Genomic DNA, 17288 nt, shown 5'->3' with positions numbered 1-17288 from the left:
TGTGACAACAGGAGAGACAGGAGTCCTCAGGAGTGTGTGTGTGTGACAACAGGAGAGACAGGAGTCCTCAGGTGTGTGTGTGTGTGTGTGTGTGACAACAGGATAGAAAGGAGTCCTCAAGAGAGAGAACTGTGGCCACTCAAAGGCTTGCTAATGTATAAACAACACATGCTTCATCTCAAAATCATACCTTTGATTGCTTCTGGGAATTGGTGTGTGTGGTTTGTGAGGTTTGAGAGGAATGAAAACCACACTGTCATCTTCATGAGAACTGGGACCCCTGAGATGGAGAGATTTGTCCTTGTGCCTCACATGAATCTTTCCTGCACCCCCCTCTCATCACTTCTTGAAACAGCAGTAAAGTGTGGGAACATCACGTCAAATCCGATGACTGGAGGACTTCATAGACAGATTGTGAAACTGCTCAACTGAAGCCCCAGCTAGGGTTAGGGTTAGCATTCAAACACTCCTTAGACAATTTTTACTTTCAGCACCGGATTTTGGAGCTCAAGACAGCTGTAGGACGAGTGCTTTTTTGGTCCTATTTGAATTTTTTGGGGGAAACTCTTCACTGACTGGATGGAGCAATGCACTATTCCAAAACTGCATCGCAAAACTGAGTCTGTTGGATCAAAAAGTGGAACAAAACATTATCGAATCTAATAAATGTGCAACAGCTTTTCTCAATGGCTTCGGTTGTTCCTCACTCATACAGTTTTCTATGGGTAAGACGTCAAATCCGTTGACTCTCAGTTCCTTCAGTCTGTCACAGCCTACTAGTCTCATCTATCATTTATATCTCATTTATATCTCTGCAAGATATAAACTCGGAATTCTGAGAGACAAAGTCGCAATTGCGAGATACCATAGCACGTTTTGTTTTTACTCCCTGGAGCAGATCATCCTTCTGAATACATGAAATGCCGAAGCAGGGCAGTAAACTCTTGGTTCAGTCACTCGTGTTTTGGGTTAGTTTATATATATTAAACACAGTTGAACACAACACCAGGAATATGTTTAACTTCACTTTTTACTTGAACAGTTATGAAGCAGCTCAGCCATCTTCTAACTCGCCTGCTCTAGGGAGTGTCTCACAATTACCACACTAACCAGCGCACAAGGGAGTGTGTTAAAACTACCTCTCATGACACAGTCTCTCTGTGGACAGAGATTCTTCAACATGAAATGCCCAAACAGCAGGACAGAAGACAAGACTGACACGGAGCCCAGGTTTCTGTCCGTGAAGAAAAAAACTCGCCGCTGCCACCAAACAGATGTAAAATCCTGGTCTCAAAAAATAAACACAAATAAGAACAATAAAATACAAAATAATGAATATGCTAACACAAATTAAACCCCTCTCCCAGCATTACCAGTGGGACAGAGAGCTGGGAGAGAGTCAGCCTGTGTTCATGAGACAGTGACGGGTTAAATCTCCACACTGACAGCAGGCAGCAGCTCAAGATCTTTATACTCATCCCCAGTCCAGAAGACAGGATATATCTTCTCCCCCTGAGGGAAGACCATGTCAGTGAAAGTGTAGAGATGAGCTCTGGACTCCACTGTGTAAAAGGAGACCTTCCTCTCCTCAATATCCACACACACCCCCAGCTTCCTGAGCTGCAGACTGATGGGGAGACAGGTCGCAGGGTCGGTGAGAGCAAAAAAACCAGCCCAATAAGACTTCAGACACCAGTAACCCTGCTGGGGACAGAAGCTGAACTTTCCTTTCCTCTCTGCAGACTCTATGGTCACTCCTATTGTCCACCAGTCATTCACCTCCAGCTCCCAGTAGTGTCTCCCTGAGGTGAAGGCCTCCCTGCTCAGGACACAAGGCCAGTGATCAAATCTGTAACGATTGTCAGAGAGACTCTTCATCTTTCCCAGTCTCACTCTCTTCCCATCCTCAGACAGGCTGAGCTCACAGTGAGCTGTATCAGGGTCCAGAGTCACAGCAGCTGGGGAATAAAACAGCAAACATCACAACAGGCTCCTGCCGATTACATTCCAATTCAACTCCATTATACTGTAAAATGTCTTTGTCCCCCAAACACACCAAGAGAGAAAAACAAGTATATTACTAATTACTTCTCTTCCCTTCCAGAGAAATGACATATTTAATTGTTTCACGAGGTATTACACATGGGAGTGATCCCCAATATCTTCTAAATACAAACATTAAATTTGTTTTACTAGACATGAATCTGTTTTTTTAAAAGACATTAATATGTGAAATTACAGCTCAACAACATGTTTTCAGAAACTTCAAATCCCACCACAACGACCTGTATACTGTAAGAAACTGGACAGCCTGTCTGTGAAACCGGTTTATTTCAAATCCCAGTTCAGCAGCTTGTTCATCTTCTCTAAGACCATTTTCCTGATGACGCAGAATAAAAAAAGTGCTGAATTCAAAGAGCAAAAATTGCTATATTCACCTGAAGAAGGCCTCACAGCTAAAATGTTATGTTTTCTCTCTTCTCTTTTCAGCATGGAATAACCTATTACTTGTTCTATATTCAAGGACTGCATAATGCTTTTTTTTTACAGATCAGAATATAATGGAAACAGAAAAACAATTCTGAAATATAAGAATACCATCACACTTAATTTGAAAATGCCAAGCAATATCCAAAGTGTTCAATTTAAAGCAGAAATAACACATCCAGAAACCCGGAGAGAAAGACGAGAGAAACAGAGGCGCTCATACTGACTTCAGACTGCTCGCGCTCACTGTCCGCCTCTCTGATAGGAGACTCCAGCTGTCAATCAGTGAGCTCTGACCACTGATAGATGGGGGGCGGGGCTTGTACATATTCATAGTGAATAGGGGATTTAATCAATTCAATTCAAGAAGCTATTTTATTTGCTTTATTTTTATACTGAATAAATACTCTTCTTTTCTGCCTGTCAATCTAGTGAAGATCAAAGAGATTCTTATCAGCTCTTATTTTTTTACTCCTGGAGCCTAGTAAGGCTCATCCAGCAGCCACATTATCCTGCAACTCACAGCTGGCAGCCCACTGAAGCTCAGCAGGTGTGAGCCTGGTCAGTACCTGGTCAGTACCTGGATGGGAGAGCTCCTGGGAAAAACTAAGGTTGCTGCTGGAAGAGGTGTTAGTGGCGCCAGCAGGGGGCGCTCACCCTGTGGTCTGTGTGGGTCCTAATGTCCCAGTATAGTGATGGGGACACTATACTGTAAAAAGGTGCCGTCCTTCGGATGAGACGTAAAACCGAGGTCCTGACTCTCTGTGGTCATTATAAATCCTAGGGCGTTTCTCAAAAAGAGTAGGGGTGTAACCCCGGCGTCCTGGCCAAATTTCCCATTGGCCCTTACCAATCATGGCCTCCTAATAACCCCCATCTATGAATTGGCTTCATTACTCTGCTCTCCTCCCCACTGAGAGCTGATGTGTGGTGAGCGTTCTGGCGCACTATGACTGCCGTCGCATCATCCAGGTGGGGCTGCACATTGGTGGTGGTGGAGGGGAGACCCCATTACCTGTAAAGCGCTTTGAGTGGATTGTCCAGAAAAGCGCTATATAAGTGTAAGCAATTATTATTATAAGGCTGACGCAGCTTCCTACATCAGTTTATAATAACACCTCACTGATTTGTGGACACAGATTTTCTTTAGCCCAGTGATGGCAGAAGGCGCCATCTGCTGGACAAGAGTGAAAACTGCAGCTCTGAAGCTGGTATGACAACATCTTCCACTGATATTTCACACTTATTCTGTGAAGAACAGGACACACTGTCAAACACTGACTTACTCCACAGGAGAGTCTATCAGTCTGGAAACACAGACACCCTCTAGATCAGTGGTTCTCAAAGTTCAATGGTCTGCGGACCATTTACACCAAGTCACAGATGCGGTGGACCACCTATGCTTACGTCCTCCTCTTACCCTTAAAAAATCATCACCTATTCATGTACTAAAAATAAATAATATTGAATTAAATTTTATGAAAAGTACAAATATTTTTACAAACAAAGCTGCATATTTTGCAAATGGTTTTGTTACTTAAAAAGTTAATGTGAAGAATGTAGCTGCTTTAGTTGAGCAGTCAGAGAAGTGATATCTGGATCCATCCTGGGCAACTTTAGTCTCATGTCCGGCTCCACATTCAGCCGATTTCTCTTCGTTTTCAGTCCAACAAGTGTCGAAAATCCAAGCTCACAAGTATAGGTTGCTGGGAATGGTAATAGATGCTTCAGAGCTATGTCACTAAGTCCAGCATTCTTGGATCGTACATGGAGCAGAAAAACAATCATTTGTTTCTTAAATTAAAGTGATTTTAAGGTTTAAAACTGATGTTTTACCATATTTAAGTCCCAATTGGTTGAATCACAAGGCAAAGCAGGAGAGAACATAAGCAGATGACAGTGTATTACAAAGAAAACAACATAAGGGCGCTAGAGCAGATCAGGACTCGGCTCCAGAACAGCGAGATCAAAATACAGAAGAGAGAGGGACAAGAGCCAGGCGGGAGAAGTGTGGCGAGCTAGTCAGCACAACAGAAGAAAAAAGCACAGGTTACGTTATCTGCATCGATTGTGAAGCACTTTTTCAAAAATGACAGTCACAAGGCCAGGCTACTTTAGTCTGTTTAAAACAAGGAATCTGGATATGCTGTTTCAATAAGTGTTGATCAAATGAAAGTTCGAATCTGGTTCGGTGTAATTTCTAATGGAGCGGGTTCGGACCAGCTTTGGGTCAGTACTTTCAACATTTTAAATCAGGTTGGGCTGGTGCAGGTTAGAAAAAGCGTTACTAACGACAACAGACTGCTGCAGGGCGCCACAAAACTGAGTGTCTCGTTTTCAATGTGTGACATCATTTCATTCGCGGTGCATAAAACTCAAACACTGAAGTGACAGGCGCTGCTGGGGAGAATGAAGAGGCGAGGTGATCTGTCATAACACAAGCTTCATTAAAACACAAAGGTAACAGAAGGGTATAGGTTCAGGTGGGTAGCTGCGTCAGCATGCGTAGGCTGCAAAGGAACAAGTAATAGGTTTATTCCATGCTGAAAAAAAGAAGAAAGAGAACACAACGTTTCGGCCGTGGAGCCTTCTTCTTTTGACACCTGAAGAAGGCTCCACGGCCGAAACGTTGTGTTCTCTTTCTTCTTTTTTTCAGCATGGAATAAACCTATTACCTGTTCCCACAGAAGGGTATAGTCAAGGAGAATGAATGGAACACTTTGCCCTTTTGGCAGACCCTCAAGTCCCTCCTCCCACTATTTACAGTTTGCAGTTCTAAACAGTGCTCCTAGAGGGGGCCCCTTCGTAGTGGTTGCTACAATATTCCTTCCTCTGACTTAAACAGCATAGACTTCCTTTAAGAAAGATGATTAGGTCAGCCTGCGGACCACCTGGCTCATGCTCTCGGACCACTGGTGGTCTGCGGACCTCACTTTGAGCACCACTGCTCTAGATCACTCCTGTCCTAGGAGAAAAGTAGAAACTAGAAAAAGTATAGTTGCAGTATCACAGGAAAAGCAATGCAAAACAAGGAATAAACACAAAAGATGAATAAGACAAAGACAAACTGTCCAAAAAGGAAAAAAACAAAACAAAAATCCTTATAATGAACAAAAAACAAAAATAATCCCTATACTGCAAAATAAAAAACCTCACCCTACTTCCAGAAAGCTCACCTTACTTCTTACTATCTGGAAATGAGGTCTCCAATATCACATAATATGATATTAATATTATATTGATATTGTATTATATTATATGATATTGATATTAATTTTTGCAGGAAATAAAGAATGTATTACTCTTGGCCTAGGAATAGTCCCTCAATTCAAATTAAATATCCTCAAATATTATAAGTGACTTTGTCTAAGAATGTGTGAAAAAGTGTCACTCTAAGAAGATAATGACTAGTCTGATATGAAAATACAGAAGCTAGTTTTACTTCCCCTGCCCTGTGAAGACACCCTCATATCTGAGGTAAAAACCCCAATCTCTACTGACAGTAGTGATTAATGAACTGATGTTGAAATGACTGATCTATTCTGAGACAAACACTCCACTGAGTCTCTTACTGAACCCACATCACTGCAGCCTGCCTCAGTAGAGCTCACAGCTCTCAGATTTATTCCCAGGAAACAGACTCCTTACTGACAGATAAACACCCCCAAAACCCCAATCTTACCAGGACTAATAAGACACCTGATGGTCAAGAGTCTCAGACTCTGGGAGAGAAACAGTCCACTGAGTCTCTTACTGACTGGACCTGAGATCTCTGTCAGGACACACAGATATGCCCCCTGTCCTGGAAGAGCCCCTCATTCCCAGATATATACCCCCTGACTGAGAGGCTATAGGCATCTGCCCCAGACCCCTCGGTAACCAGACACATTTGGTGACACCAGCCCATGAACGTCAAATTACACCTCTCAGTAAACACATCACGTTAAAATGTACACATCAGAGTGTCCTGTAATAATTATGCCAGAAGGATCCCCTCCGGGCTCCCAGATTTCCTGCTGGTCCCCTTTAGTAGAAGCCTGCACAGTTCACTCTTCAGACTTTCACTCTTCAGATGAACTCTTCCTCCTTCAGTAAAACTCAGGAAGTCCAGAACAGGTGAATTCCTCTCAGTTACTCCATGTCTCTCAGATACAATAATCACAAACAGAGACACTCAGGTTCCCCAGCTTCATCTTAATTAGTACTAGTCACCTTCCATAATGAGACACAGGAGCAGAAACACCAGTTAGGAATGTGTTCTAAAGGGATGCTATTGCAGAAATATACAGCAGATATTAACAGTTCTGTGTGCACATGGATACGTGCTGTACAAAGAGATCAAATACAGACTTGCAGAGTAACATACTCAGAAGAGGACAGAAGATCAGCAGTTAAATATTTTCTTTGAAGAGGGAACTACAAAACATATAAATTAAAATACTATATCCTCCATCAGTAACAGTAATTAAAATGGAGTATGTTTAGTTTCACTAATGGATAAAGACTGAACACAGTTAGAAAGGACACCCAAGGGTACAGCAAATTAAACCACTGAACCAGAGAGCTGTGTACAGGAAACAGACTCTAACAATGCTCTCAGAAATCCTACACCAGGCTGCTGCAGATACTGATGGAAGAGTTACAGGAGGGACTAGATAAAGAAAAAATAAAGGGCTTAACAGGGGAAAGTAAGAGAAAGTGAACCAGGGGGCGTGGAAGAGAGACAAGAGTTACTTCACACAGACACACAGAGTGTGAAGAGGAGAGAGAGGAGAGAGGAGAGAGAGGAGAGAGAAGAGCTACTTCACACAGACACACTGAGAGTGTGAAGAGAACAGAGAGGAGAGAGAGGAGAGAGAGGAGACTGGGGACAGAGGAGAGGGGAGAGTATAGAGAGGAGAGAACAAAGGAGAGTGGAGTACAGAGGAGAGTGAGGAGAGAAGGTCTTGGAAGAATCTCGAGAATTAAAACGTGGTGAGAACGAACTGAGTAGTACCAGGCAGTGTGTCTGTAATGAAATGGAGAAATGAGTCTATTACAGCACAAGGGGTCAGCATGTATTTCTCACTGGGAGCCCAGATCAATCACAGCCTCAGGGAGCACAGTGGGAAGGGTCTTATTTCCTATTTACAGTGTAGAGACAGCAGCAGCAGAGTGGGGAAAAGACAAAGTACAGCTGCAGTATCCCTGGAAAAGCAATGCAAAAGAGAGGAGAAACACAGAAGAAAATGAATAAGGCCAATAACTGTAAAAAAATAAAAGTAATAAATTCCTTACAATGAAAAAAAAATCCTTCTACTGCAAAATAAAAAAACCTCACCCTACTTCCAAGGATTAAACAACAGCTTTCAAGCCCTTTAAGAGAGATAGTGCTTCTCTTGTGCCTTCAGACAAGCCTGACCAGACCTGCCTTCACTCCCCTTTTATACACAGCAGCCAGCAGGGGCTGCATAGACTGTAACACACACTGAGAGTGGAGAGTGAGAAAAAACAGTTTTACAAGCATATAGGGAAAAACATTCCAGGCCAGTTGAATATAAACATTTCTTACTTGACACATCCTCCTGTAAATCAGGATAAATAAAAACATAGAAAAATGGGGTATATTTTATGTTCTGCGCTTGGGCCTAGCTTTACAAGTGTACACACCCAGAACTACAATCTCAAACTACAAAGAGATTATGAGACTAAATGCAATAACCATGGACAACAAGCTTAATATCTTTGTACCAAAGGCCCCGCTGTTATCAAGAGAAGACAGTCTTACCCGAAGCACTGCAAATCCACCTCCATTCTGAAACACAGAGATACAGACACTGTTAATCACAGACACACACTGGAACACAGAGATACTGACACTGTTAATCACAGACACACACTGGAACACAGAGATACAGACACTGTAAATCACAGTCACACACTGGGACACAGAGATACAGACACTGTTAATCACAATCACACACTGGAGCACAGAGATACAGACACTGTTAATCACAGTGACACACTGGAACACAGAGACACAGACACTGTTAATCACAGACACACACTGGAACATAGAGATACAGACACTGTTAATCACAGACACACACTGGAACACAGAGATACAGACACTGTTAATCACAGTCATACACACGAACACAAAGATACATACACCGTTAATCACAGACACACACAGGAACACAGAGATACAGACACTGTTAATCACAGACACACACAGGAACACAGAGATACAGACACTGTTAATCACAGACACACACTGGAACACAGAGATACAGACACTGTTAATCACAGTCACACACTGGAACACAGAGACACAGACACTGTTAATCACAGACACACACTGGAAAACAGAGATACAGACACTGTTAATCCCAGTCACACTCTGGTAATAAGGTGTCAGTACAGTCAGTGCTGTCAGTCAGCAGAGTTATGCACAGTGTATGGAGAGTCAAACTTATTCACTCACCAGTGAGTTTCTCCTTCCCTGCAAAGAAACACAGAGAATTATGTTAAGACACAGGATTAAGGCTGCAGAATTTGGGAAATTATTTTTGCCATTTTTCTATTACAACACATTCTGTATTTCACTGAACAAAAAATACACAAGAACAAGAAACATCTAACTTATCTAGCCCATGTTAATAGTTAACCAACCCAAGGATCTTTAACAGCTCTTTCTGCTGTGCACTTCCTCACAACTGAGCCCTCTTATAACAGTTTTCTGTGATAAATTAGATGGTCTGGCACTGTCTACACGTCATCTGTGATTTCCACTTTAGGGTCATCCCACCCCCTCCTGCCACATGATCGTGTTTGACCAATGAAAACAGAGCTCATGGCTGACAGACAGATAAAGACAGTCTCTGCTATCAGGAGGTAAAATAAACAGGAAGATATAGGGGGTCTTTTTGAATTGGCTTGGCTTGACTATGGTGAAATTGAAGATATTTCCGATCTACTATAATCATTGAATATATATATGTAGCCACTTCTCCCTTCTCTCCCTATGCTCCAGGTTTGCCCTGTAGGGATCTGACTTTAACACAGTGGACACACTCTGACCCTTGACTCATGTATTAGTAAAACTGTGGATCCTGCAGTAACAGCAGATTAACAAAGTGTCCCCACCCAGCAGAAGATCAGTGATATCAATCACAAAGTGAAGATGGAATATAAGCTCCACATGAGATCTGAGGTCTCTAATCAGAACCCAGAGAGGATACTGGACATTGAAGTGGTCAGAACCCGCAGATGAATAGATCACTGTGTCAGTAGATACACTTGATCCTCACATGCACAGACTGGACAGATGACTGGATCCTGCAGTTGTGTGGATTCAGTGATGTGAGTTTACAGTGATCTTCATGGACAGGATATCAAGGCTCAGTCTAGGTTTGGAATGAATCCAGCCTGGTGGTCTGAGGGCTGCATCTCTGCTGTTTGAGGATGATGTTGTCTCCTCTGTCTCCTCGGACTGTGATAACAGGGTGAAGAGCTCAGCAGTCTGGGAGGACCTTGGAGCAGAGTCACTGCTCCTCTGGAGCTGGCTGAGCTGGTTCAGGAATCTGCTGGAGATGTACTGGGCAACTGGGAGGAGACCAGGCACAGACCCAGGTCAAACGGAGGGGTTATAACTCTCAGCTGGCCTGGAACAGCTGTGAATCCCCCAGGAGGAGCTGGAGACTGTTGCTGGAGAAAGAGAAGTCTGCTCTGCCCTGCTCAGCCTGTTACCACTGTAACCCTCAACAGGAGTCAGAGGTAAGAAAATATTTGGATGGAGTTTAAAACAGTTTTTCTTTTCCTTTGTCACTGTATTCAATCTCTACTGCTATATTATTTTATTAAATTTAGTGCATGTATTTATTTTAGTAAACTCTACTCAGATGTATTAAAGGTGAAAGGAAAGGGGTTACAGGTGAACTGCAGTGTGTGTTGTCCCTGCATTCACTACAGGATCATCTGCAGAAGTGACACAGAACAGACACTGGACACTCCTACAGACAGGGCTGTGCTGTCAGCACTGGTCATGTACTGAGCCCAGACTGCAGTGAGGTCTGTGAGTCTTTCACCCTGTGTGAGATACTGTAATTCTCTGAGCACTGATGCTTCATCTTGTGTATCACCACATCTTTCAGATTCCACTGACTTGTCATTAATGGACTCTAATGAATAGCAGTATTTTAAATCCTTATTTAAATCTTATTTATTTAAAAATCCTTATTTAAAAAGTATTTAAATCTTAAAACACACATATATAATGAGCACATACTGTCCATTCTTCTCCACTGGATCACCAGAAGTACTGATGCTGCTACAGTAACAGCTGCTGTTAGGAAGAGAGCCACCATCCAGCCAGAGGGAGCAGGGAAATAGTCTCCTGGAAAACATAATAAGTATTTTAATATTCAGAATAAAACATATGCTATATGTAGTGTCATGCTGAATTGACCATGCTCCTTCTCTCCTGTCAGTTCTGGTTGCCATGGATATAATCAGACAGGAGACCTGGATCACCTGGACAGATTCCACTCACACTGCCTCAGGTGGGTCAAGTTATTTAGTGTCTGCTCTGACTTTGTGATTCATTCGGAATCCTGACCTGGCTTCTGGCTTCTCTTGACTTCATTCCCAGATCACCTTTGTGTCTGCTACACTCCTCAGCATTTACTTTGTTTCAGGCCTGTTTCGTCCCGACCTTGTCTTCTGGATTCTGCCTTACACTCTGCTCTCTGCCATGGATTCTGCTTGCCTACTTGACCTAAAATTCGGATTTTCTTGGTGCTTAACTCCTGGGCTTTCCTCGATCTGACCTGCTTAACTGGACCACAACCCTGGACTGTGTCTGCCTGCCTGTCCTCACTCCTGTGTGTTTACTGCACACACTGCACCACCTGTCCCCACTCCTGTGTGTTTACTGCATACACCACACCGCCTGTCCCCATTCCTGTGTGTTTATTGCACACACTACACTGCCTGTCCCCACTCCTGTGTGTTTACTGCACACTGCGCCGCCTGCCCCCTCTTCTGTCTGCTCCCCTTCTGCACTTCACCCCCACAGACCGCTGCTCAGCTCCTCCTTCAGTACCATCACATGTAGTAAGAACTCTGTTAACAAGGTACTTTTTTGTTTAAGGTCAGTGGTAAAGGACCTAATAGCTGCAGAGTTAACTTGAATTAATCTTGCTTTTTTTAAATGTATACTTATAACTTGATTACCAGGCAAAACTTTTACAAAAACATTCTTGTTAAAAGTGATTTTACTGTGTGTGTCACTGATTGACTAGTGATGTAGGACTTTATAATGAGTTTTGAGTAGATTAATTTTACAATAAACTCCCTGTGAAGGTTGTGCTCAGTGGCCTAGGTGTGTTATATCCTGGGTGTGAGAGAAAACATTTACAGGAAGTAAAGTGTGTCTCAGATTGACTAGTGATGTAGGACTTTCTAATGGGTTTTGAGTAGAGTCCTTTCACAATAAGTCTCTAGTGCAGGTTGTGCTCAGTGTAACAGGTGTGTTATATCCTGTGTGTGTGTTATACATCAGCCGTGTTGCAGGTGAGCTCCATTGTTCATGTTTAATACTCACTGGGTATGTGGAGCTGAGATCCCCAGTCTGGCTCAGGAAGAGAACTTCTCACCAGGCAGGAGAAGATATTGGACTCCTGTTTGACTGGGATATAGCTGCTGACACTGAGGAGCCCCTGACTGTCCGTGTCCACTGTGGGGGGCTGTGATGTCACCTCATTTCCATCCCTGTCTGTCCAGATCACTGCAGGTTGAGGGAACCAGCCCTCTGATCTGCACAGCAGCTGGGCCTGATCTCCTCCAGGGGAGTGGAGAGACACTGAGGGCTGGGAGCCCAGGGCTGTGGATTCGACACAACAGGAGACATTTCACAGCTGATAAAAGCACACTGGAGTAAAATGCTGTTTCAATGTTGTTCTTTCAAAACACAGAAATGATAAAGACAATGCCATGAACAGTTCAATTTTCTTTTAGATTTTTAATGTAATGTTTTAAATTTAAAATATGGTGACTTTCTGCACTCAAACACAGAGTTAATGTGTCAGGTAACAGTATTAACAGTATTAACAAATTAACAGTATTAATTTGTCAGGTAACAGTATTATTAGAATCACAATCACATCTGTAATTAAGGTGATCATCTTGTCTGCAAGAGTGCAGGAAAGGAGGTTCAGTGTCAGAGGTCAGGAACAGAGATCAGTGATGTGAGACTAGAAACACACTTTATGTGATCAGTGTTGTGTTGTTTGATCCTGACTAACAAAAGAGATGTAGACTGTACTTGTGTAGTTTCATGCTGTTCTGTGTTCAGTTGTGTATGTTAGAGACATGTGTTAGAGGAAAGAACATTAAAACATGTGGAAAACCACTCACCTCTAACACCCAGGTCAATAAGAGCGACTTCATAATGTCGAGGAGATTGAACCAGGCAGTTATAGAGTCCATGATCAGAGCGCCTCACATCTCTCAGTCTCAGAGACACGTTGCCTTTGAAGAGCTTCTCTGGGAAAAGTTCAGCTCTTCCCCTGTATGATGGGATCTGATCCTCAAAGATATACCTGCGGTTCTGGTACAAACACACAGGAGCTGCATAATCGTCTCTGAACCACCTGATCTGTAGGTCCTCTGCATTCTCTCTGGGTGAGAGGTAACAGGGCAGGACAGCGTCTTCACCAGGGGACACAATTACAGGAGCAGCTGGACCAACAACCTGAAAAGTGTCTGAAAGAGAAAGAGCAGAGCTGGTTGGTATATTTCTTTTCAACACAGATAAACATGTTGAGAAAAACTGTACTAGCAACTGGCAAATTTAGAGAGTAATCTCAATATAATGGCCAAACGATATTTTCTGCATATACAGTATCTCTGATTCACACCTCATGTGATTCAGGAGCACCGTCTCATCTCACCATCTGCTCCTCTTCTTCACACCAGTGTTTCCCAAACTGGGGTCTGGATCTCTCACCCAGGACCCTCAGATCCTCACCTTCACTCACTGACAGAAGAGCTGTAACTGTTTTCACTGAGGGTCTGTTACTCTGCACTGACAGTAGGGGATTGAATCAAGCTCTTTATCTGTGTCTCTCTCTGCTCTCTGGTCCTTTATATACTGAAACTCTTCACAGAACCCAGATTAAACTGCTGATTAATACTTCCAACACAATCTGAACTCACAAACACAGAAGGCACAGTGGGATGTAACCATGGACCTGAATGATTCCAGGTTTTAATCAGCAGTTTTTAAAACACAAACTCACAATAAGATGTTCTGCAATATCTAGACACACAACCCAGAATGGGGATGAACTACAGAAGATCCAGTCAGGCTCCTTCTACAAGTGTTAGCTGTAACATCTCTCCATCTTCCACAAACACACTTCTGACACATTGCAATGTCCTGTGTGGTTTGGGTCACTCCAGGACTCCCTCTGTAAGCGATGAGTACCTGATGTAGCCAACATTAACTCACACACTGAGGCACAGACTGGCAGAGAGGGTGAAGCAGCTCTCAGGTCAGCAGTGTGACTTGCCCATGATTGACACTGTCTCTGGGTCTGTCAGCTCATCCCACAGGTGCTCAGGGGTCTGATGACAGAGTGACTCAGTGGAGGACATTGATCCCAGACTGACACACACCATCATGAGCAGAAGAAAGGCTGATGACAAGAACAGACTGTTCAGCCCATCAGTGCTCATCACTGTCCTGCACTTTCACAGCACCAGGCTCAGATGTGAAAGTTCAGAGTTTGTGTCTCCACTGTGTGTCTTGGTGATGTGTTAATACCTCCCAGTGCTGCTGCGGACATAGTCAGTCTGGTTACATGGGGCTCCAGTGCAGCTGATTGACCTAGTTTAGGGCTCCTGAGATCAAGACTGGGACATGATTGGGGGTTTGTGTGGGGTTAGAAAACATTATATAATTGTTGTTATTTGTATTTAAAATATGAAATTCTTATTTTTGTATGTATTTTCAACACCCAAGAAAAGAAAGATTCTGAATACAGAAGACCAAGACCTGAAACCAGAAATCTGGAACCCTGATCCAGTGGTGTCCTCCTGCTGCCGCCTGCCTTCAGTGTCACACATCCTTCCCTCTGTCTGCTATCATCCAGTCACAGCACCATTCCTTCTCAGCTGTCCTCCACATATTATAACCTAACTCCTCCTTTTCCTGCACCTGCCCTCCTACCTCCTTCCTTTATGACATTCTGTCTGGTTCATTCCTGTTTATTCTAATATGTTCAATATATTCAGATTTCTCCAATTGCCAGCTGCTGCTTGTGATGACACCTGTCAAATCTATCTGGCGTCCTAAATATAGAACAGTAAGATAACATCACTTTATTGGCCATATACAATTTCTTATTGCATACCCCAACTTGTTCTCCATGAGACATACAGACAGGGAGAGACGTTTTGGGGTCTGAGCACAGCGTCATCTATATGGCACCCCTGGAACAGTTGGGGTTAAGGGCCTTGTTCAGGGGCCCAACAGATTAGGACTCCTCTGCCGGCCAAGGGATTCGAACAAATACCCTTCCAGCCACAGAGCCACCACACCACAGGCATCCCACCATGTCTTCTCTCTCCTGTCCCCTGACACAGCTTACTGGTAGTCCAGATTTTCCAGCTCCCTCAAGTCTCATAATCCTCTGCTCTAAATTCAAAGCTTCTCATCCCAAGGACTCATTCCTCTGGAACGCCCCTCCTCTCCCTACACTCCCTACATGTCTTGATGCTCATCCTGCCTCCTGTTCCCCTCTTACTGCAGGAGCACGTTAAACAAGGTGCAGACATGAATCTTGTCTGTCTCCTCATTCACTCTACTTGCCCCTTTCAAGCCAGAAAAGCTCAGTGCATCCTCTGTCTGCTCTTTTGAAATGTACTGAACCTCACTGTTCCCAGTGTGTCAAGATCCTTATCTTCTGTGATCTCAACTTCAAAAACTGGAGTTCAGCTCACTGTGGATACAACAGCTGGTCTTCCTACCATCACTGAATTCCTGACTCAGTTAATTACTCATTCAGGAAGATTTTAGTCTCCTTTCTCCAGCAAAAAGCTTGATTGCATTCAGTTGCATCTTTCTACCAACTTGTCCACTAGGTCTACACAGTTCTTGTCTTGCTATTATCTATTGTATTTGCTGGGTCAACTCAACAATGTGATGAAAATCATTCAGAGAGACCGAACATCCATTTGCATCTAGACAACAGTAAGGTCAGGCAAATGTTACAATCTTTATGTTGTCAGCTTCAGAAATTTGATTCTCAGAAACTATACTGAGATTTGCAGTCATCAGTGTGAAATCTGGGTTCCATACAGGTTACTGATTAAAACACCAATAAGAGTCTCACTGTACCTGATCCTGAGACACAGGACTGGTGGAGAAACAGCAGAGTCACAAAGAGCCACTGTGACTGGTCAGACTCCATCTCTGAAAGAAAGAAACCCTCTGAAGTAAGAAAGACACACTTATGAGCATTCACATCTGAATTAAAGAAAAACAGAGTTGAAATGTCTCAGAAAGACACAGGTACAGCAGTGTACAGTCCTGACCTGACTGTTCACTCACACACTGCTGTACCTGACTGATCTCACTGTCACTCCAGCACACAGCAGCTTCAGTCCTGACCTGACTGTTCACTCACACACTGCTGTACCTGACTGATCTCACTGTCACTCCAGCACACAGCAGCTTCAGTCCTGACCTGACTGTTCACTCACACACTGCTGTACCTGACTGATCTCACTGTCACTCCAGCACACAGCAGCTACTACTCTGACTCTACCCATGCACTATAAAGAAAGGAACAGCACTTTATTTGACAATACAATGTGTGGAAATAGAGCAGGGTTTCCTGTCTCCTTTTACAGATGGACAATAACATACCAGATTCACACTCAACTTTTTCTATACATACATTGTCATTGATCTCTGCAGTACTAAACACATTATACTGAATTAAACCTACAAGGTTCAGAAATATATCATGTTTCTTGTCTTCTTACACAGCTAGACAATAACACAGCAGATTTACACTCACCTGTTTTTATATTAACAGGGTGTTTACAGTTTTAAATACACTCCGGATTCAGAGAAAAGTTTTTTTGTCTTTACTGTGTCGAGAGATGTTGTTCTGAGAGAGAGTAACGCCATTCAACTACAGGAAACACAAAGTGAAAGAAAAACCTTCAGCAGGAGCCATGACATTTATTGTTTGCCTGTTAGATCAAATACGGTGAAAATCCAATGAAAACAGTGATATTATACACCTTCGGATACACGTTAATAAGTAATCTGTCGTGTGAATAACTGTACTACCTGACTGCTACAGGTATAGCATACTAACATTACAGGACACTATGCTGTTAACTGATGTGAGAATGACAGGATACTTACAGGCTGGATACTCTGATCATACCAGTCTGAGCTCCACTTTTATTGTTCAGAAAGAAATATGTTATTCTCTGAGGCCTTTTTATGATTAGATTTGAAAATAAGCTCGCTCTTTCTCACAGTAATGAACTAGTTTCACTTTCACTTCCTGCTGTAACACACAGAGGCAGGAGAGGATTCTGGGAAACTGGGCAGTACCTTCAGGGTGTGTTGTTGTGATCATGCAGCTGGAGCACAGATCAGTGTTCAAGAACGCAGGAGTTCTGGGACTTTTCTGTGAAACAGGTATATCAAGCTGGAGCCCAGCTCCTCTTGTCTACAAGCTGCAGGATGTGGCTCTTCTCTCTTTTAAAGGAGAAGTTCAGCTCCTGATTACTTG

The 17288-nt window shown here is 43.1% G+C and overlaps 1 protein-coding gene across 5 annotated transcripts in view; it reads right to left on the bottom strand.

Annotated features, from left to right (window-relative positions):
- Window positions 1-17048, bottom strand: part of LOC148834015 (butyrophilin subfamily 1 member A1-like) — a 318969-nt gene extending 301921 nt beyond the window's left edge. For 3 of the 5 annotated variants that reach the window (XM_088916243.1, XM_088916245.1, XM_088916239.1), the window contains exons 1-5: window positions 16913-17048; window positions 16557-16673; window positions 15872-15946; window positions 12886-13233; window positions 12074-12352 (exon numbers count right to left, since the gene is read on the bottom strand). In XM_088916243.1, coding sequence (XP_088772369.1) covers window positions 12074-12352; window positions 12886-13233; window positions 15872-15944 — 700 coding nt within the window. In that variant the 5' untranslated portion in view covers window positions 15945-15946; window positions 16557-16673; window positions 16913-17048. Of the gene's footprint in view, window positions 1-1015; window positions 1959-8254; window positions 8282-8953; window positions 8972-10756; window positions 10865-12073; window positions 12353-12885; window positions 13234-15871; window positions 15947-16556; window positions 16674-16912 lie in introns of those variants that run through there. The other 2 variants (XM_088916246.1, XM_088916240.1) reach the window with 2 other exon arrangements.
- Between the last annotated feature and the right edge of the window lie 240 nt (window positions 17049-17288).

Source organism: Atractosteus spatula, chromosome 5, assembly GCF_055471065.1.
Source record: "Atractosteus spatula isolate fAtrSpa1 chromosome 5, fAtrSpa1.hap1, whole genome shotgun sequence".
In the NCBI taxonomy this organism is placed as follows: Eukaryota; Metazoa; Chordata; class Actinopteri; order Semionotiformes; family Lepisosteidae; genus Atractosteus; species Atractosteus spatula.
The sequence above is the reverse complement of the archived record's forward strand: the minus strand, read 5'-3'. Positions and strand labels throughout refer to the sequence as shown.